The sequence below is a fragment of the Mixophyes fleayi genome, chromosome 9 (genome assembly GCF_038048845.1).
Source record: "Mixophyes fleayi isolate aMixFle1 chromosome 9, aMixFle1.hap1, whole genome shotgun sequence".
Taxonomy (NCBI): Eukaryota; Metazoa; Chordata; class Amphibia; order Anura; family Limnodynastidae; genus Mixophyes; species Mixophyes fleayi.
Window position 1 is genome coordinate 3,202,744 of NC_134410.1, and position 13,960 is coordinate 3,216,703.

General features: G+C 41.3%; 1 protein-coding gene across 1 annotated transcript in view; it reads left to right on the forward strand.

Annotated features, from left to right (window-relative positions):
* DACH2 (dachshund family transcription factor 2) overlaps positions 1–13,960 on the forward strand; it is a 378,568-nt gene that overhangs the window by 347,262 nt on the left and 17,346 nt on the right. The window contains exons 10-11 of the mRNA XM_075186232.1: positions 2,117–2,260; positions 10,290–10,355. Coding sequence (XP_075042333.1) covers positions 2,117–2,260; positions 10,290–10,355 — 210 coding nt within the window. The remainder of the gene's footprint in view (positions 1–2,116; positions 2,261–10,289; positions 10,356–13,960) is intronic.

Genomic DNA, 13,960 nt, shown 5'->3' on the forward strand with positions numbered 1-13,960 from the left:
TTTTCCACCTGAAAAATACGACATGGTGAATTAAAGGAGGATAATTGTATTCTAAATGTAATATCGCGGTGGCCTCGTATCTCAAGACCAACGTCTTATTCATCGTCTTATCTGCACTGCTGGAGCCAATATGCAGAACAAATCTACCAGAATAACACTCATGGGGGATAAACTTCATCTCAGGTTATCATTCCACCAGTAACATGCTCAGTCTGTGCTTAGAACATGGGAATGGAGACTGCACAAAGAACATGGGATAGGAGTCTGTACATAGAACATGGGATAGGAGTCTGTACATAGAACACAGAATAGGAGTCTGTACATAGAACACGGGATAGAAGTCTGTACATAGAACACGGGATAGGAGTCTGTACATAGAACACGGGATTGGAGTCTGTACATAGAACACGGGATAGGAGTCTGTACATAGAACATGGGATAGGAGTCTGTACATAGAACATGGGATAGGAGTTTGTACATAGAACACGGGATAGGAGTCTGTACATAGAACACGGGATAGGAGTCTGTACATAGAACACGGGATAGGAGTCTGTACATAGAACACAGGATAGGAGTCTGTACATAGAACACGAGATAGGAGCCTGTACACAGAAAACGGGATAGGAGTCTGTACATAGAACACGGGATAGGTGGAGTCTGCACATGGAACATGGGATAGGAGTCTGTACACAGAACATGGAATAGCAGTCTATACATAGGACACAGGTAGGGAGTCTGCACATGGAACATGGGATAGGAGTCTGTACACAGAACATGGGATAGGAGTCTGTACACAGAACATGGGATAGGAGTCTGTACACAGAACATGGGATAGGAGTCTGTACACAGAACATGGGATAGGAGGAGTCTGTACATTGAACACTGGATAGGAGTATGTACATAGAACATGGAATAGGAGTCTGTACATAGAACATGGGATAGGAGGAGTCTGTACATAGAACATGGGATAGGAGTCTGTACATATGTACATACAGCCCTATATATAAGTGGAAATTAGAAAGGTGATTGTTTCCTCCACATCTGTAAAGTCTCTTCACGACATTAGCAGAACACGTTATATGGGATATAACAGCAATTTGAGGAGTCTCTGATCTGTCAGAGGGAGAGTGACCCCTCTCCCTTTCATCTGATGCAAATGCTGAATGTAAATAATTGAGGAGGAGAAGTTGCTGAGTCTCAGGCAGGAGATGAGGTACTTTGAGGATTAGCGAAATCGCATTTGTCAAAAATCTGAAAGGATTAGAAGATGAATGGGATACGAATGAGCGAAGCATTTACCAAACCACATATAACACTTCAAAGATTTGTAGTTACATGTGTGACTTACTGTGTCATGTTCTGGGGGTTACATGAAGTCGTGCTCTAAATAGATACATTTGTAAATGAAGGAAACAGATTATGTAATCTATTCTTGAAAGTACTTTAAAGTGTCGATGTCGCTTACAAGTCGGGAGAAAAGATTCTGTGGGATTAAACAGTATTCAGATCACTAGAAGCTAGAGTCATCACAGAGCCATGAGGCACAATGTGCCTCGTGTCTCCCTCATGTCTCTAGTTCCAGGGAATTGACGGGATGCTATCTCATGTATATTGTCTGCTTCTGCAAAGTGCATGCCTTCTATTAAGGGATCTACAGTTATAATATGTACATATGTACAGGACTCATTTAACACAATTGATTATTGAATAATAAAATCCCTCGAATGGTATAATTATTGTTCTCTCTAAACCGTCTATTTTTAATTAAAGAGATTGTAAGTTACTGTACACAGGTTCCAGTGTATGTCAGACTGACATAGAAAGAAATCACATTGCTCTTTGCTTTTTGCTGTGTGTATTAGTCAGAACCTCTGAATTATTCTCAGCATAATATACCAGGCACGGTACATTTTAAATGGATTATAGTAGCAGCGTTTGATATCATGCCGCTATTACCTGGAGAAACCGATTACAGGATCTGCTTGGAGCGAAATGAGTTGCGGCCTGTTCTAGCTGAAACGCGTGTCTCTGAGAGTGCAATCAAACCCTCTTTGGGAACATATTCCTCGGAGACTGGGGAGGACCGTAACACGGACAATCTTATTGTGTCTTACAGCAACAATTCAGAAGCGCTTGAAGAAAGAGAAAAAGGCCAAAAGAAAATTACAGGAGGCCTTGGAGTTTGAGTCCAAACGACGGGAGCAAGTGGAGCAGGCGCTGAAACAAGCCACGACCGGAGAGGGGCTCCGGATGTTAAACGGTAACAGGTTTATACGTATATAACTGTAAATACTGCAAACACTATCAGAACTGTATTCAAGTTCTATCTGGCAGCTGTCAGCAATGACACAGACAATGGATGGAAATGCAGAATATTGAAGATCATAAAATATCACATTGGGGATGGGGGGGGGGGGGGGGGGATGGTATCAAAGTACCCCAGGGTGCAAATCTGAGGCATTCACAAGAATACAGTTTATCAAAGAAAATACACTAGGCTGTTTTATCTGAGGTAAATAGCACGTCTATCTGCTTCCAGCACATTTAGTTGTGTTTATATTCATTTAGTTCACAATATGTCACTGAAAAACAGAGATAATGTTGCAGATATTTGACATCTTTATTTGTATTTATTTATTTTAACAAGGGGAGACGTTAAATGTAATCGTCTACCTAGTTTGTCCCAGTTTCATACCCTTATACAAGAATGTTCAACCCTTTCTAAATGACACGTAATAGTCTGTGGTTTGAGAATTTATTCCCTCCATTTTTGTCCACACATATGTATATATACATTTTAGCTCTTTGGGCGCTTTGTGCCGCTTCAGTACAGGCAGGAACTGGGTTGTAAGTAACGACCCTTGTATGCCCTGGCGACAGCGCCAGTTGTACAATACAAGCAAATGCCACCAGTAGTCGCCCTGGTGAGATCAGCCGCGGAGTTTACCTGTGGGAGATGGGGGGGGGGGGGGGGGCAGGTCTAGTAGGACACAGACTTCTCGCCACACAATGCCTTAGCGGTACAGACCCAGGTAGTATGTACGTGCAATGCATGTTATATAACATTCTCTGCTAATCAAAATTACATTTTTAAAAAGTGACAGTTCAAAACAAAACAAAAAGACAGAAGCAGAAACATGTATAAATATATATTTTATTCCAGCCCATACAGACAGATGTTACCCGTAATGATATACTACCCCGAAGAATGATGTAGAAAAAAAAAATCAGGATACTTTTGGAGTAGTAGCGCTAAGAATGGGTTAACACATTGTTTCCTATTCTGATGCTTCTTTCCCTATACAGTCTGCCAAAAAAACAAAATATCTATATTTGTTCCCATTTGCTACCAAAAGAATGCCCAAACAAGCAATATGTTGCTTATAATTAGAGATGGTCACTGACCCCCGTGTTTTGGTTTTGGATTCGGTTTTGGATCTGGATTACCGTCGTGTTTTGGTTTTGGTTTTGGTTTTGCAAAACCTCCATTGCGTGTTTTGGTTTTGGTTTTGGTTTTGTTTGGTTTTGTTTTGCTATTTTTTGGGAAAATCCATGTTTTTGGGCCTAAATTAACCCAATTTAGTGCTCCAACTGTTTTAGAGACAAGTAATCTAATTGTTGAGGTAATAAATCATCCCAAAAAACAGTTTAATTCTTCGTTGGTAGGCCTATTCTACACACAAAACAGATTGTCTTCCTCTCCATCTATGCATATTGGCAATGCAGCCATCGTCTTTGAATGTATATTACACCCTACACTTATAGTTAAATATGTAAAGAAATGGAAAAAGCCAGTTTGGTTTCTGTCTCTCAAGGCCCCCCTCCACTTGTATAAAATACCAAAAAATTCAGCCATTATAGACTGTACAATATTAATTGACATGGAGAAAGCCAGTTTGGTTTCTGTCTCTCAAGGCCCCCCTCCACTTGTATAAAATACCCAAAAATTCAGCCATTATAGACTGTACAATATTAATTGACATGGAGAAAGCCAGTTTGGTTTCTGTCTCTCTAGGCCCCCCTCCACTTGTATAAAATACTAAAAAATTCAGCCATTATAGACTGTACAATATTAATTGACATGGAGAAAGCCAGTTTGGTTTCTGTCTCTCTAGGCCCCCCTCCACTTGTATAAAATACTAAAAAATTCAGCCATTATAGACTGTACAATATTAATTGACATGGAGAAAGCCAGTTTGGTTTCTGTCTCTCTAGGCCCCCCTCCACTTGTATAAAATACTAAAAAATTCAGCCATTATAGACTGTACAATATTAATTGACATGGAGAAAGACAGTTTGGTTTCTGTCTCTCTAGGCCCCCCTCCACTTGTATAAAATACTAAAAAATTCAGCCATTATAGACTGTACAATATTAATTGACATGGAGAAAGCCAGTTTGGTTTCTGTCTCTCTAGGCCCCCCTCCACTTGTATAAAATACTAAAAAATTCAGCCATTATAGACTGTACAATATTAATTGACATGGAGAAAGACAGTTTGGTTTCTGTCTCTCTAGGCCCCCCTCCACTTGTATAAAATACTAAAAAATTCAGCCATTATAGACTGTACAATATTAATTGACATGGAGAAAGCCAGTTTGGTTTCTGTCTCTCTAGGCCCCCCTCCACTTGTATAAAATACTAAAAAATTCAGCCATTATAGACTGTACAATATTATGAAAAATGGACAAAGCCAGTTTAGGGTCACTCTGTCTATGACACCCTACCCTTAAGGATAAATTGCCCTAACAGCAGCCTTTCAAGATGGTATGTGATATGGAAATGCCACAAGTCCCTTTCCTCTTTGGGGGTAGATTGCACCCTACACTTACATAGAAAGTTTTAAAAAGATGTTATCGGCATCATCTTCAGCTTCATCCTCACCCTCATCAGTGTTATCGTCATCATCACAGACTATCAATTCATCGCCGCTTGAATCCGCCATTAGAGAACAGTCAGTGCTTGCATGTCTTGGATGGTGAAGGCCTTCCTCGTGGAAGATGTAGTTCATTTTTATAAACATCATTTTCTCCACATTTTTGGGAAGTAACCTTCTACGGCGATCACTGACTAAGTTCCCTGCTGTGCTGAACACTCGTTCAGAGTACACACTGGAGGGTGGGCAGCTTAGGTATTGCAAAGCAAGTTTGTACATGGGTTTCCAAATAGCTTGCTTTTCTTCCCAGTAAGGAAAGGGACTGTCTGACATTTCCATATCAACTACCTCTTGAAAGTAATCCTCCACCATCCTTTGCATGTTTATACTCATATTGGATGGACTTATGGGCAAAGTGACACTTTTTTTTGAAAAATCCTTCAAACCAGCCCAGATGTTAAATTGTTCTCGTCTGCCCCCTGTGTCTTCCCTGCTTCTTTTTTGGAAATTTAATTTTTTACGAGCAACAGCTTGAGAAAGTGAAGGAGGACACGTCGTCAAGCCGAGGCCCAGTTCAGCGGCCAACTTGCTGAGCAATAGCTCCTTGCAAAAGTTCACATCTCGCTCATTTACAAGTAAAGACTCAATGTAGGTTTTAAACCTTGGATCAAGCACAGTGGCCAAAACGTACTGATCCGAGTTCAAGATCTTAATAACTCGAGGATCATTGTGAAGCGAATTAAGTACTTGATCGACAAGGCCAACATACTTTGCTGAATTGCTTGCTTTCAGCTCCTCCTTCATTTTCTCAAGCTGCTTTTCCAATAGTCTAATTAAAGGAATGACTTGGCTCAAACTAGCAGAGTCTGCACTGACCTCACATGTCACAACTTCAAATGGTTTCAGCACCTTGCACAGCACTGAAAGGATTCCCCACTGTGCAAGAGTGAAATACATCCCCCCTCCTTTCCCAATGTCATGACTTGTGCAATATGCTTGGATGGCTTTGCGCTGTTCCTCCATCCTCTGAAGCATGTACAGGGTGGAATTCCACCGAGTTACCACCTCTTGCTTAAGTTGGTGGCAGGGCAAGTTAAACTGCTCTTGGAGCTGCTGTAATCTCCTACATGCTGTGGCTGAATGCCTGAAATGGCCTGAAATTTTACGGGCCACCGAAAGCATCTCCTGCACCTCACGGTTGTTTCGTAGGAAGCTCTGCACCACCAAGTTGATGGTGTGAGCAAAACAGGGAATATGTTGGAAATCACCCAGCTGTAATGCTCGCACTATATTGTTGGCGTTATCTGAAATGACATACCCTGGGGAGAGTCCGAGTGGTATAAGCCATGCATCAATCACATCTCTCAGTTTGCGTAACAAATTGTCAGCCGTATGCCTGTTAGTGAAGCCGGTGATACAAAGAGTGGCCTGCCTGTGACAAATGTTACGTAGTGGTGTACATGCTGCTGCTGTTCCTGCTGGTGAAGGTGAATGACCAACCCAGTGGGCTGTCACAGTCATATAGTCTTTGGTTTGGCCACTTCCACTTGTCCACATATCTGTGGTTAAGTGAACAGTGGGCAGAATGGCATTTTTCAGCGCAATCTCTACATTTTTACACACTTTTTGGTATAGTTGTGGAATAGCTTTACGGGAGAAATGGTGTCGCGATGGAATTCTGTAACGCGGACACAAAACCTCAATTAACTGTGAAAAACCAGCTGCGTTTATGGTGGAGATTGGACGCAGATCTAACACTAACATTGCAGCCATGGCGTCTGTGATTCGCTTGGCGACTGGGTGACTGCTGTCATATTTGCTTCCCCTCGCAAAGGATTGTTTCACAGTTAATTGCTGAAATGTAGGACTGCTCATTTTATTCACCTGCCTCTGGGATGACGATTCACCCCCAGCAGCAGCAACAGCAGCAGCAGGACTAACGCTTTCTTCAGAGGAATCAATAATAGTGCCGGAGTCATCCAGCCTTAAGTGGGATGCCGGGCTAACTCCGAGCGCTACTGAGGATATTGATGAGGATGGTGTGGTGGGTGTATTTTGTGGCCGTCGGTATGTCGGTGAGCGGAGGGTCTTAGCTGATGAGGGAGTGCTTGTATTCTTTTGGGAAGAACTTTCAGCTTTTCCCAACACTTTGCCATGAACTCTCGTTAAATGGCGTAATATAGACGAGGTTCCAAGATGGTTAAGGTCCCTCCCTCGACTGACTGTGGCTTCACATACACTACAAATGGCTATACAATTGTTGTCTGGATTTGGGTAGAAATAATTCCACACATAAGAAGTGGATTTTTTTGTTTTATGCCCAGGCATGACAATGGCCTTTTTCTTGTCACGTGCCAGAACTGCTGCCACTGGTGCAGGACTTACACAAACAACCTCATCCTCATCAACATCCTCATTAGCGCCCTCGTCGCCTACACAAATCTCCCCCTCATCCTCTTCTAATTCCAAAGTGGCATCCTCAATTTGGGTATCACCGGCTACACTCGGGCTATTAAGGCACACATCAGCAGAATGCTCACGATTAGACATCCCACTGTTGGATGGACTCTCCACAGGGATTGTTGTCATTTGTGAATCAGAGCAAATATTCTCCTGTAATGCCTCACTGGTATCTTGCAGCTCAGCTTTGACGCGTAACAGTAGTTGTGCACCAATTGTAGGCTGGGTAACTTTTTGGGATCTGCCACTAATAGCCAAAGGTGAAGGCCTCATTCTCTCTTTGCCACTGCGTGTGTAGAATGGCATGCTTGCAATTTTTTTTTTATCGTCACTTAACTTTTGCTCAGTTACACTTCGTTTTCGCTTCAATACAGTAAATTTTTTTTTGGTTTTTGTTTTTTGCACTAATTTGAAAACACTCTGTTGTTTGACATCGCCTTGGCCAGATGACGTACTGGGAACACTAACATCAGGACTGGTGACAGAACCTGGTTGCTCATTTAGATCATATGTGGACTGCTTTGAATCCATTGCGTAGATACTGCTGACAGATATGACTTTTGACAGCCAGAAATATTAATGCACAATTAGAGAGGACACCCCAAAAACACTGAGGAGTGCTAACATTTATTGAGTAGATACTGCTGACAGATATGACTTTTGACAGCCAGAAATATTAATGCACAATTAGGGAGGACACCCCAAAAACACAGAGGAGTGCTAAAATTTATTGAGTAGATACTGCTGACAGATATGACTTTTGACAGCCAGAAATATTAATGCACAATTAGAGAGGACACCCCAAAAACACTGAGGAGTGCTTAAAATTATTGAGTAGATACTGCTGACAGATATGACTTTTGACAGCCAGAAATATTAATGCACAATTAGGGAGGACACCCCAAAAACACAGAGGAGTGCTAAAATTTATTGAGTAGATACTGCTGACAGATATGACTTTTGACAGCCAGAAATATTAATGCACAATTAGAGAGGACACCCCAAAAACACTGAGGAGTGCTTAAAATTATTGAGTAGATACTGCTGACAGATATGACTTTTGACAGCCAGAAATATTAATGCACAATTAGAGAGGACACCCCAAAAACACTGAGGAGTGCTTAAAATTATTGAGTAGATACTGCTGACAGATATGACTTTTGACAGCCAGAAATATTAATGCACAATTAGGGAGGACACCCCAAAAACACAGAGGAGTGCTAAAATTTATTGAGTAGATACTGCTGACAGATATGACTTTTGACAGCCAGAAATATTAATGCACAATTAGAGAGGACACCCCAAAAACACTGAGGAGTGCTTAAAATTATTGAGTAGATACTGCTGACAGATATGACTTTTGACAGCCAGAAATATTAATGCACAATTAGAGAGGACACCCCAAAAACACTGAGGAGTGCTAACATTTATTGAGTAGATACTGCTGACAGATATGACTTTTGACAGCCAGAAATATTAATGCACAATTAGGGAGGACACCCCAAAAACACAGAGGAGTGCTAAAATTTATTGAGTAGATACTGCTGACAGATATGACTTTTGACAGCCAGAAATATTAATGCACAATTAGAGAGGACACCCCAAAAACACTGAGGAGTGCTTAAAATTATTGAGTAGATACTGCTGACAGATATGACTTTTGACAGCCAGAAATATTAATGCACAATTAGGGAGGACACCCCAAAAACACAGAGGAGTGCTAAAATTTATTGAGTAGATACTGCTGACAGATATGACTTTTGACAGCCAGAAATATTAATGCACAATTAGAGAGGACACCCCAAAAACACTGAGGAGTGCTTAAAATTATTGAGTAGATACTGCTGACAGATATGACTTTTGACAGCCAGAAATATTAATGCACAATTAGAGAGGACACCCCAAAAACACTGAGGAGTGCTTAAAATTATTGAGTAGATACTGCTGACAGATATGACTTTTGACAGCCAGAAATATTAATGCACAATTAGAGAGGACACCCCAAAAACACTGAGGAGTGCTAACATTTATTGAGTAGATACTGCTGACAGATATGACTTTTGACAGCCAGAAATATTAATGCACAATTATGGGGGACAACCCAAAAGCGCTGGGGAGTGCCAAATATGAAGAAAAAATAATAAACCTCTATCCTCCTCTCTGCACTAGCGATTTTGGTTAGAGCAATTGCAAGAACAATATTGTATTCTTTCTCTGTCCCTGCTCTAATTAGCCTATGACTACACCCTGCTCTCTCCCTCTGTCAAATGGCGATGGATTGCTGTGGAGGCGTGTATTTATAAAGTTGAAGTATCGCGAGAACCGAGTCCCGAGATCCGACGACGTCACAATGACGTTCGGCCTCGATTTGGATTCGGAATTGGCGGGAGAGTACCGAGCTGCTCAGCTCGGTACTCGGATACCCAAAGTTCGGGTGGATTCGGTTCTCGGAGAACCGGACCCGCCCATCTCTACTTATAATGAGTTTAATTATTCTTACTGTTATTGTTATAAGAGACAACTTCAAAGTCACAGCATAAATCTCCCAGAAGAGTGACCTAATTGTTAAACAATTTAGTTGGTTCCGAAGGGGATGAACACCTGGACATGAGGGGGTTAGTCGCGTCTTGTTTCTGTATGAAGGACGGATGAAATCACGAACACCTGATATGTGAGGGCTATCTGAGGGTAGCGGTGCATACAGCAGCATGCCGGTCTATCTGTATTTACTTATTCGTGTCTTCCACCCATAACGCACAGTCCCTTTAAACTGCGCTGTACAGTGACAATTAGGACTCTTGGGGGTATATCGCAGGACATATATGAAGGCTACGTATCCTATCTAACAAACACACTACAGAACCTTGTCTGATGTTTTGCATTCGGTATTATGCTAATTGCGCACTATACGTGCGGCTACACACATACAAGTAATGGTTGCTTGATGTCTTTCAGATGCCTGCATCCCCGAGATGGAGACAGAACACAACGGTTCCCAACTTGACAGCCCACCCATGCAAGGTAAGATACTGCAGCCTCTCTGATCCGTCGTGTCCCACAAGAACCTCCGACATTGTCTCCTATCCTAGCTCGGGATTATAGACGCTCTGCCTTAAACCCTCTGGAATTGAACTTGCCATATTCTCTTTTATTGCCCGGTGTTTTCTACGGAAAGCAGCTGAACATAAAACTGAGTAATTTACTGATTTATAGGAGACTATTCCGCCTCGACCATCTGGGTCACATCTGATCTTTCCTTGTCAGGTTGTGTGCTTGTCATTTTTCCTCTGACCTTTTGCATACAAAGGGGATTTGTGAGTGAAATGTGCGAATCTAGAAGAGAACTCGTTGGTTAATTATACCCCGGGGCATCAACAGGGCACATACTGAATATTCCAGCTTATTTTTATATGTCATTTTATTGTTCGGTAAAACTTAAAGGAATTGTATTATTTTAAATATTTGCAGCACAATAAAACAATTCTATGAAAGCAGCTTGTAATGTTTAGTTAAATGTAACGGAATCATCACAAGCTAAATTGTTTCATATGATAACTGTAATGAGGATCATGTACTATGCATATATATAAGGGTAGAGGTGGGTGTTGCTCATAGCAACCAATCAGATTGTAACGATCATTTCCTAGTGCAGTTTACAGCATGGATTTAAACATCCAGGTCCTGATTATCCAATAGGCTGACTAGACGGCAGCCTAGGGCGTTAGACATTTGGGGGTGTAAAATTGTGACAGGGAGAGGTATTAACTCAAATCCATTTTAAAATATTAGAGAATAGTTGCTGTCCAAAATAAAATAGAAAGCATGATAGAAACATGTAATGAGGTTTTAATCCCATGCAAAAGGCTGAAGACAATGAGTCCTCCTTGGGCGGGCGCTTGAGGGTAAGCGAGTAGGAGAGATGAGGATGGCGCCAGGAACAGGTGCGACAGCCCCCTCCCCTGTCACATCTTCACCCTCAGTAGCACTCGTTCACACCTTAATCAGGCCCTGCAAACATTGGGTTTCTATGGGCAACATCTTTTCCCTTTGCACCAGTGTTGCATATCATGTTTAATGTGTAGACTGATCCCTACACATTATACAATACTTGTATTCCGTAATAAAATGTCTGCACATGACAACCCAGCACTGTTGACTCAGATACCGATCAATATCATCTTATTAAAGTAATTTAATCGTTTTCCAATAATTATTCTCTATGCGATTTGTGTGGTTCCAAAGCACAAGCAATTTATTTAGCAAAAGTATCACCGTTCGATAAATAAATAAGTACAGTACAGCCGAAACATACGCTGCACGGTACTGCGCAATGCTGGGTCCAGCATACAGTAATTCAGTCCTGAAGTCAGTGGTCAGTGTGACTGCCTGCTGGTCCCAGAGCCCGTGTTATATACACTCAGTGATACAGTGAAAACAATACAGATGATTTGGCATGTTTCCATAGGTTCCGGTTACAGGAGGGTCCAGTGTAATGCAGTCCATAGGTCAGTTCACCCTCCAAGGGCGGGGGTCAACTTTCCAAGGGTGGGGGTCAGCTCTCCAGAAGATGCATACTAATTTTCCCGCCAAGGACTAGTTTAAACTGGTCTATTAGCATTACACAGACAATATCATTCTAACCATTTATTCCCTATCATCCATAACTAGCATATGGAATGTGCGATCCTTTCAGCGAATGAACCGGATGACTGCGGATAAATAGGGGATTAGAATGATGCCAAACTTGACATGCTTCCTGTGACCTGAACTCTAAATATCACTAAAGTGCATATAACATTACAGTATTTAACTATAAACTAAATAACATTTGTTCATAAGCGACTGTGGATTGGAACTATTATAAAAATGAACTATATACAAGTGAATGTGTAAGTGCGAGTGTATGCGTGCGTCATTTATCATGCGATTGCGTCATGACACGTGGCGTACTGATCGCAATCGCACGTAAAACAATATTAATCAATATACTTTCTTTCATCCAATTATTCGACTTTGACAATCTCTAATAACGACTCAGTGTGATTCCACTACTGACAGCCGTGGCTTCGCAGATGCCCACTGTGTTCCCCCTGCCATTGGCTCAGTGCCCACCAGACCCCGTTCCTTGTATCCACTGTATACACCCATCCCCCACTTTGCATAAAATAAACATTGGGCGTTGTTGGATCACCTTCGAATCAATGATTTTTGCAAATGACATTCAAGTAGGAATGAAGGAGTAGTGTTTTGTTTTTTTTTTGCTGGTAAAAGCAAATTAAATTAGCGCAGCTTACAAGTGCACCGATAAGAAAAAAAAATGTCTAAACTAAACTGAACAGCAGCAGCCATTAGCCAAGAAAGTAATATTTTCTCTTTACTGCGCTCTGCCATTTAGTTATTATCCTATTGGAAATCTAATTATAATCCTTTTACTCCCCAGTCAAACTTCACAGTTTTTGCAAGCTTAGCACTGACAAGTGATTTCATTACATTTGATTGCTTGCGTCCGGATTGACTTAACTTCTCTCGGAGACCTAAAAGCCTGCTCAGTTTCTCAGATTCCCTCTTTGCACATTACTGAAACAGCTCCTTTAATTAATTAGTATGAACAGCGGTAACATGAACTGCTGAACAGAAAATAACATTCGTTTTACGGGCGCAGAGAGAGTTTCTCTTTCTTTTTGCCTGTTTATTCCTTGGCTAAGTTTTGGTATTGTTTTATAGGTGGAAGCTGTTTGCACACTCCGGATCCGTTATAAGGTGTAAAAACAAGTAATCATTGGAGAGATTAAATGGATACGGTGATAACAAAAATACCTCCAAATACACACACAGTGTGTTTCCTTCCAGAGGTGAGGGGAAGCAATGTGTGAGTCAGATTCCAGAGAGACAGATGCTGAAGGACAGGATGACCCAGTGTCTGTAAATAAGTGAAAAAATATGAGGTTTGAATCGAATGGTTTGATAAACGATAATCTATTTGTAGTTTACCTACAGCGTGCATTTGTATGATGTAGATATTAAGATGAATGTGTATCTGTTACAGCAGTTTACCTTACATACTGGTGTTACTAGTTCTAGACAAGGTAAACTTTTCAGGCATAGAACCATTGTTTGTGTCTCCGTCCCATAATTCCATTGACTGTGCGAAAGCACTTCTGTCACTTTTATACTGCTCATACTGATTGCATTTTAATTAATTTGGTTTATTTTAGACTGAACTAGCCTGAAAGAGCTCAGTGTGGAGGTTAATATAGAGACAGGTCAAATTTTGTTCTGGTCTGCAGCAATCTGGTCTGCAACAATCTGGTCTGCCAATGTGTGTAGGAATTGCCAACCACACTAAGTTCTAAGTGATGTCACTTAAGCTGGGTATACACTACAGAATTTTCCACCAACTTTTTATGCCGATCGATTTTACATGCGATCGATGTTCCGATCACTCGGTCCATGGACTGCATACACACTAGCCTTGTTTAGGACAATAAAGGGAAGAGCGGACGTCCCTTTAGCGACTTTTTACAGCCATGTTGTCGTGAGCAATGACTGTAATTTCATACACACTGTTGTGGATCGGTCGGAAGTTTATACACACTACACAACAAAAACGAGATTGGAATGAAAAT